At 40.9% G+C, this 22,522-nt stretch overlaps 1 protein-coding gene across 3 annotated transcripts in view; it reads left to right on the forward strand.

Moving 5' to 3' along the window:
- MNAT1 (MNAT1 component of CDK activating kinase) overlaps positions 1–22,522 on the forward strand; it is a 120,454-nt gene that overhangs the window by 24,988 nt on the left and 72,944 nt on the right. For all 3 annotated transcript variants that reach the window (XM_064713568.1, XM_064713570.1, XM_064713569.1), the window contains exons 2-4: positions 9,818–9,970; positions 11,577–11,650; positions 19,990–20,093. In XM_064713568.1, the coding sequence (XP_064569638.1) occupies positions 9,818–9,970; positions 11,577–11,650; positions 19,990–20,093 (331 nt within the window). The remainder of the gene's footprint in view (positions 1–9,817; positions 9,971–11,576; positions 11,651–19,989; positions 20,094–22,522) is intronic.

Genomic DNA, 22,522 nt, shown 5'->3' on the forward strand with positions numbered 1-22,522 from the left:
AAAGTGATTTGCCAAAACATTTCTTTTTAAAACATACTTGCCTAGGCTCATTTCTGGAAGGATTAAGGATTAAGTCTGAATTTGGATGAAAGATGGCAATAAAGTGTTACTGGGTTGCATCTTTTGTTTTTCTGCAACTTAATGTTCAGAATAATTTAGGCTCTGCTCTGTGAGGTATTAAAGGAGTTCATAGAGATCATTCTTCCTTCTCTGATGTCCAGCTATTCAAATTGCAGTAGTAAAGCCAACAGAGATTTAGCAAGTCATTCTAAATGGTGCTTTAGGGCAGGGAATAAATAATGTCCTAATCAACTGACATTTCAGTAGGGAATTGTGATATGATGTAAAATTTAAAATTACCTTCATTAGTCCAGAAAAACCATGTGATCTCAACAGCAAAAATACTACTGAGTCTTTATAGCATTCAAAGGCTACTGGTGCTTTTGGTGTCACTGAAAGGCAGCAGCCTTGGAAAACACCAGGTTCCCTGAGCCTGTGTTGGACTGGAGAGGGTGATTTGTTGAGTCATGGCCACCACCTTGTGCTGCAGAAAGGATTTTTTACAGTAGAATATATTAGAACTTTTGCTAGTAGAATATATCTCCATGATAAATTGCATGTTCTGTCTGAAGTAAGACAAGCTGGGGATTCTTACTCCAGTTCTGTGTGTGTTGTATTGGCTATTAAGGACAAGGAGAATGGTGTGATTTTACCTTTTCTCTTTCCACCATGTAAAAAAATTGATCCAAGATCAAAGTAAATCCAAGTGGAGTGAATTGGGTTTCTGACATATATGTATTATGGGCTATGCCAGATAAGATAAATTTCTTGCTTTTTGATAGAAGAATATTAATCTTTGTTGAATTTGGGAAGGCTGCTTTAGGCTGATGGCTGAGAGTGGTTAGTGTTATGAGCAGATGATTAAATATATAAAAAAAATTAAAGGAAGGCAAGCATAGCCCAGATGTTCTAAGATGCACATAGTTTTAACTTTTCTTTCTCCTATTTTATTTTTCTTCCTAAGCTATTATTGTTTCAGAGTTTCAGTTGTTAGAGCACATAACCAGGACTGTAGATATGTCTGGAGACATCATCTCTACCAAATCTGGTTACCTGTTGAAGACTGTCAGGTCATCAAATCCTCCTCTTGTTAACTTATAAAGCTTTTTAAAATTAAGTAATGTTAATTTTTTTAAACCAATTTTTTGTTGTGTAACTCCTGTTGATTCTGATTCCAGACCCCCTCTGATGTGACTGATGAAAAATACAATCTCCAATATGAAGTTTTACTCTACTGGTTAGACTTACAGTTGAGTAGCTTTTTCTGCTGTTTTTCCTGAAAAGCCAATCCTGCTAATCCTGTGGTTATCTAGTTGCCTTTTTGTGCATTTATAGGATGAGCTCATCTGCTTTGAGTGTGATTGACCAGAGCCACACTGCTCACTTCAGGTTAAACCTCACATCCTGCTGGGGACTGAAACACCAGCAGCTCTTCTGCTGCCACCCTGGGTTCCTTTCCTGACTGTCCCACATGGCAGGGGGACCACAAGATGTTATTTAATTGGTTTAGGGCTGTCATTTTCTCTGCTTGCTGCTCTTTAAGTGACAAGCTCCCAGTGACTCTGTGGCTTGGTTCAAATGCATGAATTAATTCATTTTTTTCAGTTATGTTGCTTTCTGTTTCTGTTGTGGAAGGGCTTGGCTGTAAAGTAACCTTGTGTGCTTTGTGTAAAGTATCCTGAAATGATTTGTCATGGTCTTTTGGCTGTCTTATTTTTAGCAAGTCTAAAAAATAGTATTTGCCCTCAGTCTGCTACCCCATGTATTATTGCATTGCTTGTGTTTTAACTGTTCATTGATTCAGCTTTTTAGAGGTGTGTTGATCAAGCAACTTGTACCCTGAAATAATAATGATGGACACTTTTTGGGTCTTTTTTCCTCTCCTTATACTTTTGGATCAAGATAAACACACTTCCCCTCCAACCACAACACTGAGTATGCTCCAAAAGCTTTGGAGGAGGGAAGGAGAAATTCTAATAAACAGAGAGAAGAGCAGCTTTTTATGCCTTTCCACCCAATGGAAATCCCTGGGATCTCAGTTCAGGGATCTTGTTCAAACTGTAACCTGTCTGTGTGGTGCACCCAATGGGAGAGTTTATCTGGTGAAAAATAACCCAGAAATAACTGTGTGGCTGCACAAATGTTATCCTGGCCTGAGGGGAAGGACGGTGCCCAGCAGTGAGGTTACAGCAGCTTCTCTGGTGTTGGTGCTGATTTAACATGCAGGGATACACTTCTGCTGTTCCCAAGCTGAATATATAAACTCAGGCTTGTTGGGACTTCTGCTGCTTATCAGAATGGCAGATGATGTCTTAACCTTTGAGTTTGGCCCTTCATTTGTAATTAAATAAAAAGAAACACTTGATTTTATTGTATCATAAACCAAGATTTATGCAGGAGCTCCCACTTGGTCATGGCAACTTGTTCTTTCAGTCACTTCAAACCAAGCAAGTTTAGTGGTAGGGAGGATATAATTTTGTTACATTTTGTTTTTTGAGCACTGATAGGGGTTTCAGAGCTATCCAGGACGTGGCTGGTGCAGTTATTGCTCCACCAGGCTGTTTTTTCAGTTGTTTTTAATTGTGTGTGCATACACCCACACTGTCTCTTTATTTGAATAGCTTGAGGAAACTGGACTGTGTACTTTTCATGCTTCAAGTCAAACACAAGTCTCTGCTCTTGGCAGGAATTTGGCTTGGTTCCTCCCAATACCCAGGAGAGATGAGCCAACATTTGTAGATCACTCAACAGTATCTTTGTGAAAGGTGGGTCAAGATTTGGATTTTTGAGAGATTTTCAAAGCCTTGCGTGTTTCCCTTTGAGACCCCAAACCACTGCTGTATTTTGGAGGACCTTGGTCATATGCCTGGCTCTCTGACAGATGTGTCTTATCAATTTTATCTTCTTACTCTGAGATTAGACATGAAATATGGGAGTGTCTCATGACAAGCCCTCAGTAATGTGGTCAGGATATCCCATCATGCCACAAATACCTTTTAATGTTTTTCCCCTTTTACCATAAAGCCACATTTCCTTGTCTTGTTCCCACATGCTGCTGTTGCATTGTTAAAATACAGGAAAGAAGGTAGAAGTCTTGTTTCAGTAAAATATTTCAAGTAAAAGATTTGTTGTGACTATTTTGGGACCCCCAAGTGTTTATTTTTTTGTTTTCTATATTTTAGTTTTTTTCCCCATGTGATTTCTGGCTTATGTAGGTGTTTGGTGTGATGGAGTAAGTGAATGCTCAGAGTGCTTGGTACAGTAAAATCTGTCAGCTCAGCCACATTGGGCAGGACTTTGTCATGAGGGAAGAAATGGATGTGGAGGGAGAAGGGCGAGATCTCACACTTGTTAGTGACAAATATGTTTGTCCTGTGAGACAATGGGTGACGTGGAGCTGGATTGTGTCTCAAAAGGTGCAGTCTTGGCAATTTGGACAGACTTGGGAGATTTCGTAATTGTGACTTCAGGTGTGCTCTGGGCAGCTGTTGATCCTGATAAACATTTTAATTTGATGTTTGCTGAGAACTCTGAAAACTTGCAAAGTTCTCACTGAAGGAGAATAAAGCACAATAGCAAAGGTTATTGACGCAGTTGAATTATTATTTTAGTGCATGTGTTTGCCCAGTAGACCATAATGGATTTGGAGTAGTTGTTCTGGTACACTGAGTAAATTCTGGGTCGGTTTTGGTGTGCCTAGTCATTGTGAAAGCACTTATTTCTCAATGCCACACAGCTGCTCTTGGAGTGTCAGGAATTGGCCTGTTGTTTGGCCAAAGTGGCAGAATGGTGCTGTAAGACACGTCCTTGTGATTGTGTCCTTAACTGACTAGGCAGCACTATGTCAGGAAAAAACACTTTTATTTAATTACTCATAGAAATATTTTTTCTATACTATCTAGAGTTAATAACATAAAAGCTTCTCTAAGTTTTTTTTTTCCCTAGGGAAAAAGAACGGCTCATCTGTACTGGATAAAAGTGATTTAAGTTTTATCTTGCTGCAAATTCTCTTGTCAGGTCCAAGCCCCTTGAAATGGTTTTGTAGTAGAGATGTTGAAACACGATGGGTGGTGGAAATATTTATTATTAATTGACTCAGTATGTCTTTTTTTCTTTAGAAATCCGAGTCAGTCAGGGCTGTTGTTCAGCCACTACCTGGTCTGCTTTATTTCTGGTGCAGCTGAGAGGAACTGGTCTGTATGGCAGAGTATGTACATGGGAGTTTGGAAAATGAAGGTTAACTGTGCCTGGATGTCTCCTAAATTTTTGAGCTGTCTGGGCTCATTTAACCTCCTCTTTTCTGCAATGTGGAGCAGAACTTGTCTGACAAAACCAAAATGAAACAGAAGTGGTGTGCGTGCATCCTTTTCCCAAAAGATATAAACAGTGTAGAAGGAGGATTGTGTTCTCAGGAGCTTGGCAGATGATGCTGAGAATTGACATAACACAGATATAGGCAGAGCACCAGAGTCTCTCTTTGCTTTGTTGCTTAAAGGAGGGAGTTCAGATCAGCTCTCTGGAGTCCTGATTTGAAAAAAAATGAAATGTTAGCAAAGCAATCTCTGAGATTTTGTGTCACACTGTGACTGGGCTGAGGAGAAGGGAGCCGCAGATGGCTGCAGATAGCTTATCAGCAGTGTTTAAAACCCAGAATTCTCATCTGAACTGAGCACTTTTCATCTGAATCTGATGGAGTTGTGGTTCCTGCCTGGAAGCTGTGTCCTGTTGCCATGATGAGCTGTAGGCTCTGCATTCACAGGGGTTCCTGTGAGACCTGTTTGCTTACTAGTTGAAGACAAGGCCCATTGTGTGGGGTTTTTTGGCCAAATAAGGTTTTGAGATCATTCTGAAGTTGTCTCCTCTCAAGGTAAGGACAGCAAAATTCCCTCTGATAGAACTTTACAGAATCTGGACAAGATTCTTCCTTCTCCCAACTCCCTCTTGGATTTGGCAGTCAGGGAAGAGATGGCCCAAAAAACACAGGCAGCAGGGAGTACTTGAGTAAGGATTTATGGATTCCTGAAGCTGAGGTGTGAAAAGGAAAAGCCTGATTTTTATCCCTAACTCCCTACTGATCTTTTAAGCTCCTTTATTCTGAGGCTCTCAGAGGTGCTTGGTGTCATTGAAGTCGAACTTTTCTTTTTTCTGCTTTTGCTCCCTATCCTGCAACATGGCAAAAAATGGTTTTGTCTGGGTTCTTTTGGATCTCAGAGTCCTGGCTGCTGCAGACTCCAGGAAGAACCCGTGTCTGTGGGTCCATCAGCCCAGAAAATGGAGCTGCAGTGTCCAGCTGCAAGTCATTGATGAGCTCTTGGCTGCTCAGCAGAAACCACTGTGACTTGTTAAATGTACTGAGGGTTGTGAAATAAACAGGTTTGACAGCTGCTCTCCCCAGATTGGGCTGTTCTTGTCTCAGTTCAAGAATCTCTGCTTGAGAATATCAAATTGTCTAATCCAAGCTAAGCAAGAAGCCCAGGAATGTTTCTAGAAGCATCTTTGATTTAAAAAACTAGATGTCATTCTGTAAGCTTTCTCATGTGTGTGTTTTCTGTTTTTTAATATTCCCTCCCCATAAATCAAGTCATTCCACTTCTATAAGTAAATTTCCCTCTGACATTGAAATTGAGGAACAAATGAAATCATCATTTTTGCTGATTCTCTCCACTCCTGTTGTTTGTGGTTCAAGTCTGGGCTATGTATTGAGGACTGTATTATTATTTTTTAATCTAAACTATTTCTTCCACAGTAGAGAGGATTGTTTTGTTACTTGAAATTACAGAAACATCTTGGTTATAAAAGCTGAAGAAAGAGAGGCTTAGAAATTCTGATACTGTTTAATGAGTCTATATACTAAAAATAGGCTTTGTAAAGAAGGGTAGCAATTCATTCTGTAATACTCCTAGTCAACAGCAAAAGCCATAAAGTTTTTTTTTCTGAAATGATTAATGGCTGCATATCTAAAGTTCTGCAAATTTTTGTAATGCTCAGCAGAATCTAAAAGTTTGAGAGAATATCTTGTGTTCCTGCTTGTGGAAATAGCTGTTCTTTAATCTGTTTTGTTTGCTGCTTTGCCAGCCAGGCTAAAAATGTGAGCAGCACCATCAAGCTGTGCTGATGCTGTGAGCCATTTCCATCCTCCAGTGTTCCAGATTCCTTGTCTGCCATCATCCCTGCATGCAGTGAGGGTGTGCGTGTGTCAGGAATGCAGCGTTGGGCACCAGTCCTGGACCCTCTGAAGACACTCTGTCCAAAACAAACACTCAGTTCCCTGTCAGTGTAATTTAGTTGATAAATATCTTAACAGCTTTCTGGGGAGGAACTTCTGCTTGTGTTCTGCAATGTACCAAAAGCATTTTTAGTGATCCTGAAGTCCTTGGACATGAGGGCCTGTAGTGCTGTTTGTGCTTTGATGGTGCCAAACCATGTAGATGCTTTGTTGTCTGCTTCCCCCAAAAATGTGGTGTGATAGACTGCTCAGAGACTGGGCCTTTTGTTTAATATTTCATGGGGATTAAAGAGAAGAACAACAGATAAAACCACTGTCCATGAAATGAAAATGAGCATTCTAATGTTTATTAGTGTCAAAGATCAGGAAACTTCATTGTTCCTGCTTGGCATTACTGATAGTTGTCCCTGTTCTATGTCCATGGGTAAATCCTTGGGCATTTTCTGTTCATGTCTTCATCCTGATAACATGTTCTCAAGATACAAACTCCAATCCAAAAGGAAATGATTTGGTGAGTGTGTGAAGTACAGATTGCAGGAGAAGCAGCAACATCACACCATTTGTTTAGCTCTCACGTGAAGCTGTTGTCTTCACACAAACTCAGTATTGAACAAATGTATGGATGTGGTTTTTAAAAATACAAATATTTGTCTTCTTTAGTTTATATATGTAGCACATCTGCATATATAATACATATGCAAATGCAAAATTGCCTTTTTAAGGCTCCTTATTTAGGAAAGCACAGGGCCATTTGTTTTGGCCCTGATTTGAAGGTGAATTAAGGAAGTGCTTTGGTGCTTTGCTTATTTGGAGAAAGCCACATATAATGTGTTGGCCAGTGAAAGATGTACAGAATGGTGTCCTGCTTCCACAGTCAGCTGTCCTTACAGTAAGGCCTGTGGGGTGGAGTTGGACTTGGAAAGAAAAGGATCTCCTGAAATGATGTGGTTTGTGTGCCATGAGAAGCTCTCTAATACCAGCGGTGTTGGGGGTGTCCCTCCGTGCTATTAAATGAGTTGGGTGACTTTGCTGAAGTCACAGAAATTGCTACATATCTTTTATAATTAGCTAACTAAATAATCCAAGTGAAAAAGAAAAGTATTTTTAATTTTTATAGTGCAAGATAATTTTTTTTAAGTCAAATTTTGAAATCTTTATTTGAAGATGTGAAAGAATTCATTAAATCCACCTTTATAACAATGTGCCTTTGTGGTGATGACACATGCTCTGACATTAGTGGTCTGCAGTGAAACCAAAAGGAATTCCTTGGAGCAGGGTTGGGCAAGTGGCTTTTTTTCATTCCTCAAGAATCAGATGGAAATGTGTGACCCAACATTGCCATTGGTGGCGGAGTGGCTGCTGTTTGTGGGAACAAGGATGACAGATTTGTTTGGAGGGAAGCTTGGGATCTGTGTGAATTATTTCTGTCTGGAGATGGGAGAGGAGGCAGGACATGGTCTGAGTCCAGCTCTGCCCTTGACTTGTCCCATGCAGCCCCCTTTGAATTCAGAGGGAATTATCTCCAAATAAATATCAGGGTGGATGTGCACGAGTGAGTGAGAATGCAATCACCTGATGTGGGATCCCCATAGTGAGGTGTTGACTCATCTTTTCATGTATGGAAAGCTATTCTGCAGCCTTAGGAACAGTGCTTTCAGCTGGGGAAGGCATGGAAGCACTTGTGTGAAGTGCTTTTCCAAGCAGGGATTTTTTCCATAGTCAAGTCCTGTGCAAACTTGAAGTGTCTTTGATTTAGGGAAGGGGGGAGTGAAGCAGTTTCAGGTGCTGCTGTCTGTGAATAATATCCTGCACATGGAGCCCCTGCTCTGTTGGTCCTTAGGCAATACTGTGATAAAAAACAATGCAAACACCTGCACTTGGATCCACCTGCTGAGCTCTGTCTCTTTTACTCCCTGTTCTATAACTTAGGGAAAAGGAGGCAGGGACTTTTCTGTGCTTTGGCTGCTGTGTTGAGAGGCACAAACAGGCAGAGCTGCCAGAACACAGACAGTGAAGCTGTCCTTGTGCTGGGCTCCTGCGTGCACAGACAGGCTGGGGAGGCAGGAGAAATCCCTGTCCCTGCCTTGCCTGCTCTTTTGCATTTACTCTTGCTCCTCCTGTTGTGGGGACATAAATTGCTTTCATCATATTAACATGATATTAATTTCTCATTATTTTATTGAGTTCATGTCCCAGCAGCTTCTAAATTTCAGGCTTAGTGTGCTAATGAAGTTTAATTGTTCCCTACCCAGATAATTTGTATTTATAAATACACTTTGTTTTCTAACTAAAGGAATTCTGGGGCAGGAAAATGCCCAACTTAATTCAAGGTTTTCTCTTTAACATTTGCAGCTGCTGTACAAAATGCAGGCTGAAGCTGTAGTTATCTGTGTTAGCAACAACAAAAAAATTGCCTTTTTCTTTTAAATTGTGAGATACAATTGTGTTTGTTTTGCACTTTCTAATCTTGAAAACAGAAGCTGGGCAGAACTGGTTGGCTCTCCTCACCTCTGCCTCTGTAAGGACTGGAACCAGTTTAGTTGGGGATAGGTCAGCAGTACGAAAGTTTTAAGATCTTTCTCAGCCATGTCAGTGTTGTTTCTCTTGTTTAGCTTTTTTGTGCTGGGTTTGTGAAGGTAAAGCATGGCTTAGCCCTTAATGTACAACTGTTTTGGCTTCAGTCTAACAAAGCTATAAATAGGCTCCCCTTTGCCTCCCCAGCAGTAGGAAATGACTGCAGCAGGTGTTGTCCTCTGCTAGAAATTTGCACATTATTACTACCCAAGTACTTTTTTCTTAAAATCAGCTTTCTTGTTATCTGTTCTTCCTTTAATAAATGCCAACTGACTGGTCAGCAAGTATCTTGTTAAAATCTGAAGTCTTCATTAGGTCAAAAGAAATAAAACCAGAAAGGTATTTTGTTTTATTTTTGTGCAGCCTCTGTGTAAAGTTTATTTTACATGCAATTTAAAAGTATTACCAAAAGGCACAGGAGAGCTGCATAAAGCTGACTGAAATGTTTTTTATTCTTTTGGCTTTGCTGGGCTGGATTTTAACTCAGGTTTGTAGCAGTTCCTCTGTGATAGGACTGGCAGATGCTTGGAAGTCTGCAGGCAAGATTTGTGTCCATGCTTGGATTGAGTTCTCCTTGCACTGCAGCATCCAGGAAATAAACAGGGTTTTTGTGCAGTGAGGTCATGCTTAGAGTAAATCAGGATCTTGCAGTCTGGTCCATGTGAAATGGGTTTGCTGTGTCAGTAACAGCTTCCCCTTGATCCAGAGCCCATCATTTGGTGCTTGGTCCCAGCAAAGAGCTGGGGATGTTGGGGCAGGGAGAATCAGAATCTGTGTTTGTGCTGCTGAGCCTGTTCTGCTCAGGAGGGTGGAGAGCCCCAGCCCCTGCCCCTGTGGGTGCTGCAGGAAGAGTGAAACCAGGGCAGATGTGCTGTGCAAGCAGCAAAAAGGGGGCACACTCCTGTGTTTGTTCTGTTTAACACTCTGTGCCCTTGCACCCCTTCCTTTGTCCCACAGGTGTGAGAGCTGTGTGGAGCTGCTGTTTGTGAGAGGGGCTGGGAACTGCCACGAGTGTGACACCCCCCTGAGGAAGAGCAACTTCAGGGTGCAGCTCTTCGAGGACCCTGCTGTCGACAAGGAAGTGGAAATCCGGAAAAAAGTGCTGAAAATGTGAGTGCCACCATTTAAAATAACAGAAAGTGGATGTATTTCATGCATCAACATTTTTAAAATTTGACTTGTTCAGTTGTTCAGAGGAGATTTTTATTTTTTTTTTAAGTGGCAAACCATAAAAGTTGACTCCATTTGTCATGGAGAGATTTCAGAGAATCTGATTTTGTGCAACAGTTGAGAGCTGAATTCTCAATTTAGCCTTGAGGGATTCCTGCTTAGCATTAGAAAATGTTGAGTGTTTCTATGTGGCCTTCTTTGGCAAAGACTTGGCTCCAAAATGGAGATGATTAGATATTGAGGGGGTGAACATGGCAGCAGAGCAAGAAACAGGACCTTGATTGTTTTGTTCCCTGGGGACCTGTTCTGAGAGTTGAAGGCCAGTTCCCTTCAAAATCCAAATGGGCAAAAGAGAGTTCACATTGTTTTTTGCTGCACACAGCAATTGTTAGTGGAAGTGGTTCCTTGCAAGCCTGGTGTTACCAGTCTGTCATGCAGATTTGAAAGCTCTTGAAATTGAGATAAATGGGGTCTGAGATTGCATCACACTCCTTGTGGCCAGTAAGCAGCATTTTATAAAGAAGCCAGTTGGTGTTTTAATAGAAGAAAATCTGATAAATGTAACAACCAGAGAGAGCTGTGTGTGCCTAAGTGAACTTACAGGTAAATTATAAGCTTGTCAGCCTTATCTAAAACTTGGGACAATAGTAAATGAATCATATGTTGATGAAACTGTGCCACTGAATAGCAAGCATGGGAAGCAGTAATAATTTTGATGTTGGATTTTAAAGTCTATTGAAGCTAACAGAAGTCAATCTGTAATAAGTCAATTAAACATGGAATAAAGTTTAGTTAGAAGAGAAAATGTTGGAAAATTCTTGGCCCACTGGGGTTTGCCAGATTAGTTTTTAGGAGGCAGAAAAAAATGCCCCCAAATTGGAATATGGCCTCAATTCTTGGGATTTTTATATTCCTGGGTGTCACACTCCACAGATCAGACAGAATCTAATTTTTATATTTTCTTGGGAAGAAAGTCTGCCTGTTTTGACTTTCAAAAGCTGTCCATGTTCTAAGCCAGCTGTCTCTTCATCTTTTTACTTTCTCCAGCTCTGAAGAGGTGAATGTGAGTGCTGGAATGGTCTATTGATATGAAATGAGATAATTGTAGAATTTTCAGTTTGCTGCTGACATATGCTTCCTGTTGTTGGCACAAAGCCAAAATCCCTTTTCTGATTGTTCTAGAAAAGCTTTTTATTTTTTCTTTTTTTTTTTTTTTTTTTTTCTGTGGGTGTTGCTGTTGTCTCTGCCTTTGTTAAGAGGCTGGCTGGGAGTTACTCTGTCTTGGCCCCTGTGCTCATGTTTACCTGCAACCCTGGAAAAGGAATTGGCAAACAATAGGCAAAGATAGCAGAGATTTCTTCCAGGCTCCTCCTTTCCTTTGGAGCAGGCACTTCTGTCTCCCAGTAAAGATTTTGGTCAGTTTGGGAGTCACAAAGCACACAGCAGATAAAAGTAGATCAATGCTTAATCAGCTTGCAGCAAAAGCTTTGTTGAATGGAAATTGCTTCTTTCTGTGTTTTATAAATACTTTTCTTTTCTTTCAAAGATACAATAAAAGAGAGGAAGACTTTCCCACTCTAGAGGAATATAATGATTTCTTGGAAGAAATAGAAGAAATTGGTAAGTCTTATTGCTTGAATTTTTGATGTGCTCTGCTTGTGAGACCATAGGCTTTTATCTTCTGACTCAGCTGCCTATGAGAATGTCTAAGTTCAGTTTCTGTAATATGATTTATCACAGTATCAGATTTTTATCTAATTACTTTTTTTCTGGATTTAATCATATTTGTTGAACTGTAAGACATTGTTAAGTAAAACATTTTATTTGCCAGAGAGAAAACACAATCCAATGAGGAAACAAAGCTGGAAAAGAGAGGCTTGCAGGAGACTGTCAATGCTGCACTGGCAAAGATTAAACAAAGAGAGGAGAAATTGAAATTTTCATTATATCCCTCCATTAGCTTTATCTACCATGACAGAAGCCATATGGTGTCTTTCATCATTTTTGCTTCTGCAAGTACAGTAGTTGAAGCTGCTTTGAAGCTGCTGACCTTACATACCACTGTGGTAGCATTTTATGTTGCTGTGCAGAAGGAGAAGGTTTAGGAACAGACGTGGATTTCTTTCTCTTTGGATTAGCTGCAGCAGAACTTTGCCCTTTGGGGAAGGGACAATGTTATCAACAGAGTTTATTTTCTTCTTAGTAAGGGTGACTTGTGATTTATGGTGGAGTGATGGGTTTTGCTTAGAAAAACAAGGATGTGTTCAAAGGAGTGACTCCTAAATGGTTTGTTCTTGGTTTTTATGAGCTTCTGAGACTTTTCTCTTTTTTTGACCTGGAGGAAGAAGAGGTGACTTAGAGCCTGCAGGAGAGGCAGTGAATGTGATTTGAGGGAAACCATGGAGATGACAATTTTCCTTCATTTTTGTCAAAGGAGCCCTTGCTGCTTTTTGCACTGTGGCGTTTTGTAGAAATGTATCCAAACACTTACTGCTGTGAGCAATGGATCATGTTTTTGTTGGCACCAGGAGGCTGAGGCTGGGAAGCCAAATGGTGTGGCTGGGAAACACCAGTCACACTCACATGGTCCAGATATCTGGAGGAGATGATGTGGGTGTAGCTCTGTTTGTATATTCTTTGGAATGGTGTGGGGGAAGGAGGGAGTGAATAGAAAGAATGGCCGGAGGATCCTGGAAGAATCTGTGTGCTCATGGGAAGCAAACCTGCTTTTTTTCATGTAGCATTAAATATAATTTCCTATTTAATTGCTGTTGCAGGGCTTTTTAACATCTCTAACAAGGGAGTTGAAGTTTTGCCTGAAATTGTGTGAACCTCATGAATTTGTGCAGGATGTGAAGGTTTTACAGCTCTTGGGATTAGGTGGTTACATTGCAAATGGTTCCAAATCTTGTACTGGGAACTTGGTTTTAGAAGCAGCAGAAACCTGGCTGGTCTTGGTAACCAGCAAAACAATTTTATGAAAAAAAAATTATTCGGCCAATAATTGTTTTGGCCCTGCAAATGCAAAGTGAAGAAGCTTGATAGAGTTTTTAGGAATTGGAGTTAGTTACCGGAGAGGAACACCTAAAATGTTAAGAGGAATTGGGAGTCCAGCTGCATCCTAGTTCATTGATGTGGCTGCCAGGGTGGTGAGAGGAAGGAAGGTGTGCAGTCAGAAGACTCTTTAATTTTCGCTGTCCCTGAGTTCATTGATGATATCCCAACTCCAGACAGACCCCAGAGGACAGGTTGGATTCAACAACACCACTTTAGGCAGGAGTTCAAGCCCTGTTTGCACTCCCTGGTGACAAAGCCCATCCCTGCCGTGGTCCTGGGCACAATTCCTCACCTGGCACTTGTCTGATGTGACATTTTCCAGTGCATGTTGTGAATGGTGTGCCCGACTGAACAGTGTGTTAAAACTCATTGACTCTGTATGATAATTTCACACTTTGCTGCTGAGAGGAGTTATTTCATTTTTGTGTGTCTCTGAATTCCCTGCTAGCTTGTTCATGTGGAAAACTGGGCTACAAGATGGAAAAGAAAGGATGTGCAGGGCAGCTTTGCCTTGTGGAGCCAGCATTCAGCAGACTTGCAGTAGCTGCTGGTGCTTGGGAAGGTTTCCCCTCTCCCCATGCCCCAAAGTTTCAGTTTTTCTGTGAGAGGGTCAAAGTGCAGCTTCACCTTTTTTCCCCTCTTTGCTGGAAGGTTTTGTTTCTGCAGTTGTTGTAGGGGCTTTAATGAAGTAGTTGCTTAGCACAGACAAAATGTAAACATCCTGTGTAGGTGGATTTCATGCGACCCTGATTCTGATAGGTTTTCCAAATAATCCAGGTAGGTCAGCTCCAAAACTAGCAATGGGATGAGACACAGCAATTGATGACCTCACTGCAAACACATTTTCCCCCTTCATATCAGCTGTTTTATACCTGCAGACTTTTTCTGTTGAAATAGAGGAGTTGGATGGTGCAGAGCAGTGTGTGTGTGTGGGAAGGTCAAACAAACATTAGGGTAGTCACCTTTTAAGGTTTCTATTATAAAAGCCAGGTTTTTGAAGTGGTTTAGAGTGTAGCCACTGAATAATGCTTTGGGCTAAAACGTGTTAAACAAGGCTTTAAATAAAAACCACATTTTAAAGTAAGTTTTCCTCAGAAGAAAAATCAGTTGGACAATTTGAGGGCATTGTGAGCACAGTTTGTTGTCATTAGCACTAGGAATAAAAATACAGTGAAAGAGTTAAAACCTGCCTTTGGGAAAGGTGTGGGCAACATGTATCTGAGTGAGTCAGGACTGTGCCCATGTGGTAACAGGGACCTGGTTAAACCTTTCAGTGTTGCTACAAGTTGCACTCTCTGGACACAATGTCAGTTTTGCTTGCTCTTTCTACAAAGTTTTCTTCTTCCCCCAAGTATTTCTCCTTCCCCAGAGTATCTCTGGCCATTTTTCCAAGCCCTGTGTGAGAGCTCTTGGAGCAGGACCCGGCTCCCAGCGTGTGCCTGGTACCTGAGCGAGGCCCCCAGGCGTTACCGCAGCACCATTGTTCTGGGTAATTGCTGCTTTTGAAAAAGCATTCAGGTCCGAGGAGGCTGCTCTTATTTGTGTGTTCCTGTATCTCCCTGATCCTCCAGGACTTTATGCAATACTCTCAGAACACTTATCTGACAAGTGATCCTTGGGTAGGAAGGGTTTTGCTATCTCTGATCACTTGTGGCTTGTGCTGTTTATTGTTTTGTGGTTTGGTTTTTTCCCCTTCTGTGTGTGTGTGTTCTCGAGGATGGTGCTGCTGGTCCTGATACGGGCAATAACACAACTGGAAATTGGGCAGCTTTATCAAAGATCTCTTTCAGTTCACATCATCACACTGGTCCTGCCAAAATGGTCTTTCTTAGAGTGGTGGGGCTGAGTGATTTCAGTCATTCACTTCTGGAAAAGTTATTGACTCTATAAAAGACCACTGAGGATAAACAGAAATAATCACTGATACCTAACTAGACTTCTCTGGCTTAACTGGGAGTTTTCTTTTGTTTCTGATAATTACTTTGTTATAATCCCAGAAACGTTGGGTGGAAGGGACCTGTTAAATTCTTTTCCATCTTTTCTCTCCCTCACTGCACTCCTACTTTTAAAAGTGCAGGGATCAGGCTCAAAAGCACCAAGGGAAGTTGCCACAGAAGCCTGGGACATCCCAGGCAGACTGAGGATGAGGTTGTGTCTCCCTCTGTAGCATTCTGCCATTCCCAATTTGGGGTTTTTAGGAAGATGATAATTTAGGAGTTGTTTGTACTAGGTGAGAGGAATATTGTTTATAATGAACTAATGCTAGTAGTTAGTCTAAACCAGGGAGATTTTGAGGAACTTAGTCCTGCACTGCAGTGATATTCATTCATTCAATTATTGTGCCATTTAATTAAAATTTTTGTCTTATTTTCTTTTTTATAACTAGGAAAATATTTTTCCATTTGTTATGGAACTGTATAATGAATGCTGTTCTTTTGAAAACAGAGAAAGTCCCTGTAGAGGCTGAATTTCAGAACTTGGGAGTTTCACCTAAATAGAATGAAATGCTTCACAAAAAACACAATAGTCTTCCTGTTATACTTAACAGATGTCTCAAGGCAAGTCATTTTATAAACCAACCAATGTGAGATGGATAAGTAGATAAATAATTGTTGCATACAAAACAGCTTCTGTTTCTTTTCCCTGAAGGGCTTCAGGCCTCTTATATCGGCTTATGCTATATTTCAACATGGACAAAAATAAGTCTGTCTTCTCTTTGAAACCTTTTCAAACCAGCCATCTGCTTTGCCACTCATATTCAGATCTACACCAATATTTTTTCAGGGTAGGTGTAGCATATGAGTTGGGATTTTTAACTCTTTCTAGTTTTTCTACTTCTATTTTTTTTCTTTAATTAAAGTTAAGAAATGCATTTAAAATAAATTTCTGGCAAAACTCAAAGCAGGCCAAATAAAAAAAGTGCTGCATAGTTCTTGCTATGTTAAAGTTTGTATGTTGAGTGATAGCAATTGTGTTCTTTGGTTTTATAGTTGTTGGCTTTTAAATGCCAAGTGACTTGTGGAGGAGACAAGGGACAAGAGAGGGAAATAATATCTTAATTATTTTTTGTGCCCTAGTGCCCCTTGCAAAGCAGACTTGTCAGCTGTATTGTGAAGATACAATGGCAAGAATTTGTATTCTATAAATATTGATGAAAAGACGTTTGAAGCTCATGAAAAATTTATTAGAAAATATGTTGAAAGATGTTTTTGGCTGCTGGCTGGCCACTGGTAACCATGCAGTGTCAAAGAGCAGCTTGTTTTGCTGGTAGGTGTTTATTGTAGAAAAGATGCCGTTTTCATGTACTATAGGGCAGCTGTTGATGCTGAAATTGATGTGGGCCGATCCAGGTTGCACTGTTACAGTTTCCATAGTTTTATTTTTTTTATACTTTTTTGCACTCTTTTACTCCGTTTCCACTCTTACAACAAAATGTCTTCAATGTTTCCACTCCTGAAATGTGGACAGGTCAGTGTTGAGGAGATGCTGAGGACCAGGACAGTGTTCCTCATATAGATCAGTGTTCTTTGGGACAAATTTCCTCTGGCCTTTGAGGGGGCTGGAAGTTTGAATTTCTGATTGCTGGTGTCCTACAATATCCTTGAGTGATAAAGCAGGGCAAGATGGACGGAGCAGAGTCAGTGTGAGCAGATCTGACTGCTGGGAGGGCTCTGGCTGTGCCTTGGTTCCAGCCACAGCAGGAAGACAAGGGGGGATAAGGGATAAACACTTCCCCCATGAGTAGAACAGTGGACTTTTAGGGTGAAAGTTTCCCAAACATGGATGCAGAAATAGACTTTTTTTAAGATAGAAATGTTACTTCCTGTGAAATACCAAAATACAGCCATTTTTGTAAGCAGTTCTCATTAAAGATAGGCATCTGCAAGTGTTTAAAACATTCCTGCTTTTCCCCAGTATGAGTTTTAAATCTTAAGCTTCTTGTTTTACAGACCAAATGGTGATCAGTTGAACCTGTTAAAGATAACTGAGGAAGAAGCCAAAAAACAAACCCTGAAGGTTTCAAGCAGCAATAACTGCAAAACAGGGATCATCAGCTTATGGCTGGATTTATTTTTAGAGAAATATTCATGATGTTCAGGAGCCTGAAGGCAATTTGGCATCTCCTCATGCACCTGAAGGTGGCACCTGGGCATCCTGCTAGCCCAGCATGGCTCATGGGCTGTTTCTTTCTTGTGTCATCACTGCAGAGTTCAGAGAGCTGCTGTGTGGAGTGAGGCTGTAGGAAGTGCTGACGTTGCCATGCAGCTGCTGAGCTACAGAGCCCTGGGCTCATTGTGTGCCTGCATTTTCACTGATACTTCTTCTCTACCCTAATACTCAAATATTAAAACTTCTTGTCAGTGGGCAACTGTAGGCTGGAAATTTGGATGTCAGATCACCATTAAAATACTAAAGATGTAGACTGAAATAATGTTTTGCTAAGAAGAGGTTGCTACAACCAAGAAGTGTTTGTCACAATATGAAATAGGAAAATGTTATTCCTTTTGGAGAGGAAAAAACCCCAGACATTTGGGATGGGTAGCTTGCTTCCAAAAACCAAGGAGCTGAACTTTGAATGTCCTGTTTGGGTTATGGCAGTGCCCAGAGGTCCCAGCTGGGGTGAGATGAAGACCTGAGGGAGAAGTGCTTCCTGAAGCTATGGCATGGAGATGCAGCAGGTGGTGTGCAGGAGAAGGGAACCTTTATTCCCCTTTTTCTGGTTCTTGCCAGTGGGAGACCTCCAGTACAGAGATCCAGTAGCAAAGTTTGAAAATTCAGCCCAGGTGTTGATTTTGAAGTTTTTAAAGCACAAACTCAGCCATCTTAGATCTTCCCTCTGAACTGAGGATGCTGGAGTGGGGCTGGAAGAGTTCAGCTGATTCAGGAACCAGGCTGGATTGAAATGTCATTCCTCTTGATACTACTTATTATTCAGAAAACAAGAAAAATAAATACAGCCTTTTAATTTTTATTTTTAAGGTTAGGAGGTTATTGAACTGTATCTCACTGAACCCTTCTTTGTTGCAGTTTGGGGAAATTGAGTATTTTTAATAAGAGTGAGATGATGTGGTGGTTTGGTACTCCTGGGTAAGAGAGTATTCCTGTTCCCATCTGTCCCCTTTTATTACTTCCCTGGTACCCTCTCTGGCTCTCAGCCCCTGTGTTGAGCCAGTTCAGGTGACTGGGGGATTTCTGTTGACACTGCAGAGTATCTGAGGGAATTCTGGAATCAGAACAGGGGAAACAGTGAGGCCTGTGCTTGGGGAGCAGGAATGCCTCCCTTGGCAGCCAGAGCTGGGCTTGTAGAACTGAGCTGCATCCACAGCTCCACCATTTAGGACCTTCCTGTTTCTTCTCATCTCCATTTGCTCCTGGCATTGATTTCTTGATGTTTCTTTCACTGTTCTCACCTGGTTTGCCAGCCTGAACTGCTTTTGGTTTGGTTTGCCTAGAACCCTCCTAAATGCTCTTTTCTGCCGTATTACCTGTGGAGAGGATGGAAGAAGGGAAAGGATGTTCTCCAAACTGAGGTGTGTGTTAACCTGACAAGTAACAGCAGACTTCATTCTGTTCCCTCTAGCAGCCTCATTGGTTCTTTATTCCCCTTTATTGTTACCTGTGGAGAGGATGGAAGAAGGGATAGGATGCTCTCCAAACTGAGGTGTGTGTTACCCTGCTGAGTAACAACACACTTCATGCTGCTTCCTCCTGTTCCCTCCAGCAGCCTCACTGGTACACATGACTTGGCAGTGGTGCCTGTGCCCAGGCTTAGCTTGGCCCTGGTTTCCTGAAAACCTGGGAAGAGAGAACTGGCCCCAAAGCTCCCAAGTGCCAGGCTGGTGTTTGCACAAGAACCTCCTTCCCTTCGGGGTGTGACACAGCGCTGTCAGTACGTGGCTGTTTCTTGTGGGGGATTCATCAATGGCAGCACAAATTTCTCTGCTGCTCTTGCAGAGCAGAGCTCTTGGAGGCTTGGAGTGCTCTGTGCTGGCTCTGCTCAGCAGCTCTGAGGCCATGGGCATGAGCCCAGCATCCACTCAGGATGGGGATCACCAAGAGACTTCCCAGTGAGAACGGGTTCAGTTGGAATTCACTTGACCCACAAGTGAACCAGTGACCTAGAGGTGAAGGGCTCAGGCATTGTATCAAATTACAAATCATCCAAACCATCTACATCTTTCAAGCTGTTGATTATAGAAACTGTTCAATTTCTTGAGATACCATATGTAGAAAATTGGGAATGTTGTGCTAAACTATGGAGCTTGGTGGCCGACCCTGCTTGCTCATAATTACATGAGATATAGTCTGTCACCACTGAGAGACATCAAAAGAAAGTCAGCTGACCTATTAATCTGCAAGCATCTGCAGATTTCTCATAATAAAGGTAATTATACTTTGGTGCCTTCTAAGTTATCAGGCAATGTAAATTTTTTTTGTGTACCTGAGAATTCAGTCACTGTAGTCCTTGTGTATCAAATATTCCCTAGGAAATAAATTTACTTAATTTACCTACCTTGTCTTCATAGGGCTGTGTTTGATCTAATTTAATTTTATAGGAACCACCATATTCTTAGCTATAACTGCTACTTGGAAAGGTCAGTGTTTTATGAATACTATGATGATTATTCATGTGTATCATTACAGTGTCACAAAATGGGATGCAAGATTCAAATTTTAATCTCCTACAGATGTGGAAACCTACAGAAACTCTGCTGGCTTTTGTTGGAGTGCAGTGACTTAGCAGATTCTCTGTCTTTATATGGCATGTTTAAATAAGTTCTGTTACTGCAATGTTTATATTTGGCTAGAAGGGATACAGAGAATAAGAATAGTGTTTCTTTGTCATAGTCATGCATGCTGACCTAATACTTTTGCTTTCTGTCTTTATAATATTTATGCAGTATTTAACTTGACCAACAATGTGGACTTGGAGAACACCAAAAAGAAAATGGAGCTGTATCAAAAGGATAACAAAGAAGTCATTCAGAAGAATAAGTTAAAACTGGTTAGTTAACTTCTCTCTCCTACAATTTTTATTCATTTGTTAAAGAATTAAAGGATTTGTGGAGTACTTTCTTAAAACAAATTGAAGCTGAAAGCACTTACAGGGTTCTTTGTATTTAAATATTGAGGTTGAAATGTAGTTGTGCTTTATTTTGGGGAGGGCTGGAGGACAGGGGCAGCAGCAGAGGCTGTGTAATACATCAGCAGGCATGTGTGCTGGCAGTGTCGTTGGACAATGGCCAGGAGAGATGAAGTTCATTCCTACACCAGGACAATCGTTCCTTTCTCATCTGAAGGAAAAAAGAAATCCAGACTCAGACATTATGAAGCTCCCAGGAGAGAGTTGTAAAATTGAGGCAAAACACAGGCCTGGTTTGTGCAAAATTTGAAATGAAAGATGTTGAAACAAACATTAAAACTTTTGTTCAAAAGCTGATAACAGTAACATCAGGGATATTGTATATATAATCTGTATGCAAAACACAGAGTTCTTTGAAGATTCATTCATTAAATTATAGCTCACGTTTCATTTTGTTCTTTAAAAATAAACTTGCATGCATTTATTCCTGTAAGAAAAGTTTAATCTGTTAAATATTTTTTCAGCATAAAAATACACATTGTTATCAGTTCTTGAAGGAAAATGTCTGCCCCAGAGTGTGACATAACAAAGGTTTGTGTTTGTAATCCAGTTGCACTAAGGACTTGCTTTCAAATCAGTAGGGGTGAAATCCTCACTCCCCTGAAGTCTGTGGCAAAACTCTGGGTGATTTCTTTAGCTCTAGGATTTCACAGGAGGAGATTGGAATCTGAAAAATGTTTGTTTGAACCTCTTCCTTTTAAAGGCAAGGAAATTTCCCTAGGGGTCCATCTCTGATCTGTTATCCTGTCTCTGACACTGTGCAATATCCTCTGCTTCAGAGCTTGAGGAGACCTGCCAGAGCTTTGGCTGTGTCTTATTTTACAGTGGAGCTGCAGCCTCTGGGGTCACAGTGGGAGCAGCTCTGCCTCAGCCCACCTTCCCTGCAAGGACAGGGGCTGGCTGATGCTCTCAGGCACCTCTGTAATGCCCTGTGCCCCCTCAAGCACTTCTGTTTGCTCCACAGTCCTGCTCTGCTGCAGGCTGGGCAGGCCTGTGTGAATCCAGACTCACTGAAGAGCTGGAAACATTTCTCTTTTATTGTTTTTCTTTTTTAACATTTGAAACATTCATCATTTCTTTTTCAACAATTGAAACATAATAGACTTTACACAGTGGTTATTACAAAACCTGCATGATCTTGTCCATAAATTTCCCCCTCTCCTAAAAGCTGAAGGGTTGCTTTTCCTCTCCAGCTCCTCTTAGCAAGTTCTGGAATGTCTTTACTCTATGTGTGGTAAAAGGTGTCCTCCTTTCTTGCTTAAACTCCTTATGGCCAGGTATTGTCCCCCTATTCTTGACTTAATTTTTTCTGTCCACTGTAATAGGTTGCTTCTGAGGGATGTAGATGTTTTCTGTCCCTCTTGTTGTTTTTGTTACTCTTTGCCTGCTCCAGTGTGATTTCTGTTTGGCAGGCACAAGGGGCCAGAATTGAATGCAGAGATCTTAATGCCTCTCATAGAGGAACTCTCTTTCCCCATTTCTGCTGGAAATACATTGATCCTGAGACTGTTCTTCTCTTGTAGTTTAGAAAAAAAAAAATGAAAACTTGGTGTTCTTGTAGTTACAAATTGTTTTTTTTTAATATATAGATATTTATTTACACTTTTTATTTATAAAACCTTTCATCCTGAGTGCAGCTTTTCCAGTGTTTCTCCCTTAAATATTTGCACTTCTTCAGTCATAGGGTAACTTCTTGCTTCCTACTTTATCACTAGATGTTTAATTTCACTTGCTGCTTTGTGCAGTCTTGAAATAGTTGTGTCTGGATTCTGTGATGTGAATGTGCATGTTTCCCTGATTATCCTTTCCTGAATGTGGCAACACATGATTTTACTTTCTATTTACTTCTTCACTGGTAGGCTTGAGTTTATTCCAGGCTTCACTGTCATCATCTTTTCCTTCACATATTAGGACTGTGTTTAGGTTATCGTTAGTCTGGACACAACCCTTGCTGCCTACTGAACTCTTCTCTTTTACTGTTTAAAGAATTTGATCTGACATGTGATAATTCTTCCATTTTCCTGTAGTCTGCTCTGCTTTAGGTTTGTTTATCAGTTTACTGATTTCAGACCATAATTTTTCTGGGCTGTTTCTTCAGACTAGGTCTGTCAGCACTTCCCTACAAGTTTTCTTCTGTTTCAGTGTGAATTCCAGGCAGTCTTTAGAGATAAATGTGGAAGAGCCTTGGAATGTCTCAAAGACCCTGAGCTCTTCTGTCCTGTTGACCAAACTAACTAAATCCCTTAATTCTCAGACATAACCTCAGTTAGAAATTTGGGGATTTTCTTGTT

Source organism: Zonotrichia leucophrys, chromosome 5, assembly GCF_028769735.1.
Source record: "Zonotrichia leucophrys gambelii isolate GWCS_2022_RI chromosome 5, RI_Zleu_2.0, whole genome shotgun sequence".
Lineage (NCBI taxonomy): Eukaryota > Metazoa > Chordata > Aves > Passeriformes > Passerellidae > Zonotrichia > Zonotrichia leucophrys.